Raw genomic sequence first — 4,587 nt, 5'->3', positions numbered from 1 at the left:
TATATATGTTGCGATAAGTGTTATTTTTTTAAAAAATATAAAAAATAATTTTTTTTTATCTTTTTTTTTATTGTGTTTTAGCCAAAACCGTCAATGATACGCTGAAATGACCTATGACAAAAGTTAACGAGCATATTATTTTACATAAGATAACGTTAAATTATTTTAACAATTTTAATTAGCATAAGTAAAAATGTTTTTTATATAAAAAGTGACGATGTAATTGAACAATTTGTTGACAATTACAAAATATAAGAATCAGAAATCTAATTACAATATACTAAAAAAAAATGTCGAAAGCTGAATTTCGGTATATGAGCAGTTTATACCTTATTTATGAACATACTAAAAGTCTTGACACCTACCCCTTGTGCGTAGCCCTCCACCCCTCTTCAAAGGGTGGCGCGCCCCTTTCACTGTTTTCGCTTATAACTAGTTAGCTTTTCAACTTACGATAAAAATACCTATGACTAAAATTAAAGACCATAAAATTTACAATGAAAATACATTATTTTATTTTACATACATATTTATAAAATTGAAATAAAAAAAAAGTTAATTATGAAACTATTAATTACATACAGTAATTTATAAAATATTTACAAAAATTGGAAATTATACATTTATTTTTATTTTTTCAGACTATAAGCTATGAAGTTAAATATAAAAATAGTGTTGGGTTTTGGGTCCTGAAACAAAATTAATTAATATACTTAATATTTTCATATTTAATTATTTAAATTATATTATGTATTGAATTATTAAAATCATACAGTACCTTATTAATTATATTATGTGGGTCTAATTTTTTTTATTGTCGGTGTGTTGGTTTCTTCTTTTTGATTTCCAATTAAAAATATTTCATCGATATTGTCCTCAAAGTTGTCATCAATATGGTCCTCTTCTACATCATCTATGATCGGTTGCTGATTTAAACATGAACCTCCGTGACAATGCTTGCATATAACCGAGCATAGCAATCCTGCTTTTCGACAGCTACAATTTTGTTCACATGTTTTTGCGCAGGCACAACTGATCACTTTTAAAAGAGTATCCGGCGCTGGTGGCTTTTTCGTGAAAACTGGATTTAGTTTGCCATTATCTTCTTTCCATCCCCAATTCTGTGGATTTAATCTATTACCACGCCACAACTGTATTTGCAAATACACTCTATGTAAATGTTCTCGTGCCGCATCGATAGTAGGCGGAAGTCTAGCTAGTTGTACTTGTTTTTTGTTGGAAGCTGCGGTTTTGTGAAAAATATGATGTCTTAAATTATTTAAAGATGTAATATGGGCTGGAGCTTTATATAATGCTAAAAGATATTTTTCTCCAGCACATTCAATTTCTTCGGGCGATGACGATTCATTATTAAATATTAATAATGAATCGTGTAATTCCGGGTGTTTTTGAACTGTTTTCAGGTGTTTTATTTTGCCTGTCTGAAATAATGACGAAGTAGTATCACATCCACCCACCGCATGGATAAACATAAAATATTGAATCTCATTTTTAAAATGTTCTTGTAAACTTCCAACAGCATAAGATCTTGTTTCTATTTTTCCTCTACCCGGTTTTTCGAATATTATTGTGTTTTTTGGAGGACTTAATGTTAATAACAGTATAAGTAAATCAATATCCTCTCCTATGACCACTACTTGGATATTATCGTCGGTGTTTCGTATAGCTGTATTGACAATAAGTAAATCAGCGTCATCTTCGGCTTGATGAACAAGAATACCCGAAGTCAAAAACTTTTCAGTCAACATTGTTATAAGCCTTATTTTGTTCTCGGTGTTGGATAAAAATTTTTCTTGAGTGGTTAGTACATCCATTGACTCTTCAAAAATTATGTTTGTACTCGTATACATATTTTTTCGTCGCTGTCTTTCTGAATTTTTAATATTTAATTCGGTATTTGCGTATCCATCAAATACAACTATGCAGTTAGATCCATAGTGTCTTTTCACGTAGCTTATATAATTTTCTATGATATTTCCATACGTCGAAGTTGAAGGCCATACAACACGATGCAATAAGAAACCTCCATCGATTACTACAATAACATTTTTGTCCAGAACATTGTATGTGTTTGTTGTAGTTAGAAACACATCATATAAAATTGATTTTTTAGATTTTCGCATTTGACCTGATTCGTCGAACAATGAAAGAGGAATAGGTGATAACTCGTATTCAAAACATTCTTTGAGCTCTTCGTCAGTCTTAACTCTTATCATTATTCTTTGGAAGAGTAATAAAGGATCAATTGAAAAAATGTCATCTCTAATACAAACCGTTAGTTTTTTAGCAAAATCTAAAGGGACTACGCGATTTGCTCGTTGTAACTTGACATCACTAAAATTATCACCTATAACATTGTTCATCGTCTGTTGGCCGACTTCTTGTGCTTTATAACAATTAATTTGTTCATTTCCTACAAATCCTGTTGAAATTGACATAATTTCGTGTAATTCCGGAAAAGGGCTATGTATTTTTAACCAATTTGTAAGTATACCGATATGTTTGTTATCGATTTTCATGCGAGAATCTCGTTGATCAACATGTTGCTCTGACGTAAAATTAAATGTGTTTGTAAATTGTTCAATTTGGTCGGTTATTGTACTTGCAACTGGAGTGCCTATAAGCCAACGAACTAAAACACTATTTTGAAAACCTCGACCATTGATTAAGCCACCAGATGTTTTCATAGACCGCATTAATGTTTGTTCTATAGTCATATCTGACCATGTGCCACACCAAAACTTGCTTGATCTTTTAATTGTGAAGTAACCTTCATTGCAAAATTTTTTAAATTCTCCAGGATGCATGTGTTTTTCTAATTGATACATATCCTGTAGATATAAATGAGCAGATTTGGCGTATTGAAAATGTCCAGTTGAGTGAAAAAAGGGTATCATTTTTTCCACGCATTCTAAATGCAGATACCAATTTCCCATGCGTTCGGCATAAATAAATTGACGAAGAATATGAACTAAATAAAAATATTGTATCCAAAGCGTAGCAGTTTTACCTCTAGAAGCAATTATTTTAATTTGATTTTCTACTTTACGTATGAGATCTTGAATTATTTCTTGGTTTTCTATATCTTCCAAAGTCAAAGTTGTATAATCTGTATTTGAAATATAATTTTTTAAAGTGATTTTATATTCTTCGGTTAACTGAGTTTCGTCCAAAATTATTTTTGAAAGACAAAGCTGAGTTAACATATGTGCGCGTACTGCTCTTGAATATGCATGTCCTGTCATCATTTTATCAATTGAATTCGCTGCATATATAGTGTTCCATAATTCTTTCAAACCACTACCAGCCATAATGTAACCAATTGAACCCATAAATGACATAAGAAGATGAAACCCACCAAGTCTTACTACTATTTGTGGATTTAATTTAGAGGATTCAACAATATTGCGTGCTTTTATGTATAAGGGTTGGTCAAAAGTTACAAAACACGTTTTTTGGTTTAATTTTTTACTTTCTTGAGCTGCGAAAATCAAAACCGAATGAATACAATCGAGTGAGCTTGGTGGTAAGTTTACAAATGGCAAAAAACTTATTTGCGTTTCTTGGTATTCCTGAGAGTCAGTTATAGTTTCCATAAATCCATTCCAACCAGGACATTTTATAACACCAAGCCACTGTGCGCACATCCAGTGCAATTCACTCGGGGACAAATATGTCACATCATAAACAGTAGGCCTAATATTATTAAAATCTTGAATTATTATTTTGTTATTCATATTACCCGTTTTTTCAAATGAAATAATTGGAATTGATGCAATATTGGCCATAGTTTCTGCAGTAACAACAGTTTTTAATTTTTGTATTCGATCATTCCACTGTATAGAATTTTTGGGCACTACACATTGAATTCCACCCATTGTATGAAAAGTATTATAACCATCGATCGTATTAATATTGAAATCAGCATTATCAAAAACAAATTGTGAAAAACTGTTTTGGTTAACTTTTGGTTGTGGGTATAGTAAAGATGATGACTCAAAAACATAAACATCGGTGTATGAAGCACAAAATCCAAAGTTTGAAAAAATATCTATAGCACGTTTTGTACCAAAATGTCTATGCAAATAAAGACCAAGTCCCAATAGAATCGATGAAATGAACGAGCGAGGCCTACAACAATTTATTATGGCATGCGCCAAAGCCACAAATTTATTATCATATTTTTGAGATTTTGTTTTTTTATTTTTACCACAAACTTCAGACAAAAAAAATAATAAGCTCTTTGGTACGTCTTGTTTTACATTATCCATGAATTGATTTGGTGGAGGAAATGAATCGATCTCATAAACAAATGACCTTATATCCTCTCGTATAATAGTAGCTGCTGCTTCGACTATTCTTAACCGTTCTTCTTCTTCATTTGCTTTTTTTGAATTATACCACGCATTTGTTAATACTTTAAATCCTGTATTTTTAAAACACACTACTGCCTTTTTTCCACGGCTCGTTGTAATAATTATATCGTCGCCATACTTATCAATCAATTTATTTTTTAAAGTTTTTTCATCGCACGTTCCTTCCATTTTTTCATGCAAAAAATTTAGA

At 31.0% G+C, this 4,587-nt stretch overlaps 1 protein-coding gene across 1 annotated transcript; it reads right to left on the bottom strand.

Annotated features, from left to right (window-relative positions):
- Positions 1 to 630: 630 nt before the first annotated feature.
- Positions 631 to 4,587, bottom strand: LOC113551619. Its single transcript, XM_026953968.1, has 2 exons — positions 779 to 4,587; positions 631 to 689 (listed from the first exon to the last, which is right to left on the bottom strand). Exon 1 carries the CDS (start codon positions 4,563 to 4,565, stop codon positions 792 to 794), a length of 3,774 nt encoding a protein of 1,257 aa, XP_026809769.1. The 5' UTR covers positions 4,566 to 4,587; the 3' UTR covers positions 631 to 689; positions 779 to 791.

The sequence above is a fragment of the Rhopalosiphum maidis genome, chromosome 2, assembly GCF_003676215.2.
Source record: "Rhopalosiphum maidis isolate BTI-1 chromosome 2, ASM367621v3, whole genome shotgun sequence".
Classification (NCBI taxonomy): Eukaryota; Metazoa; Arthropoda; class Insecta; order Hemiptera; family Aphididae; genus Rhopalosiphum; species Rhopalosiphum maidis.
The sequence above is the reverse complement of the archived record's forward strand: the minus strand, read 5'-3'. Positions and strand labels throughout refer to the sequence as shown.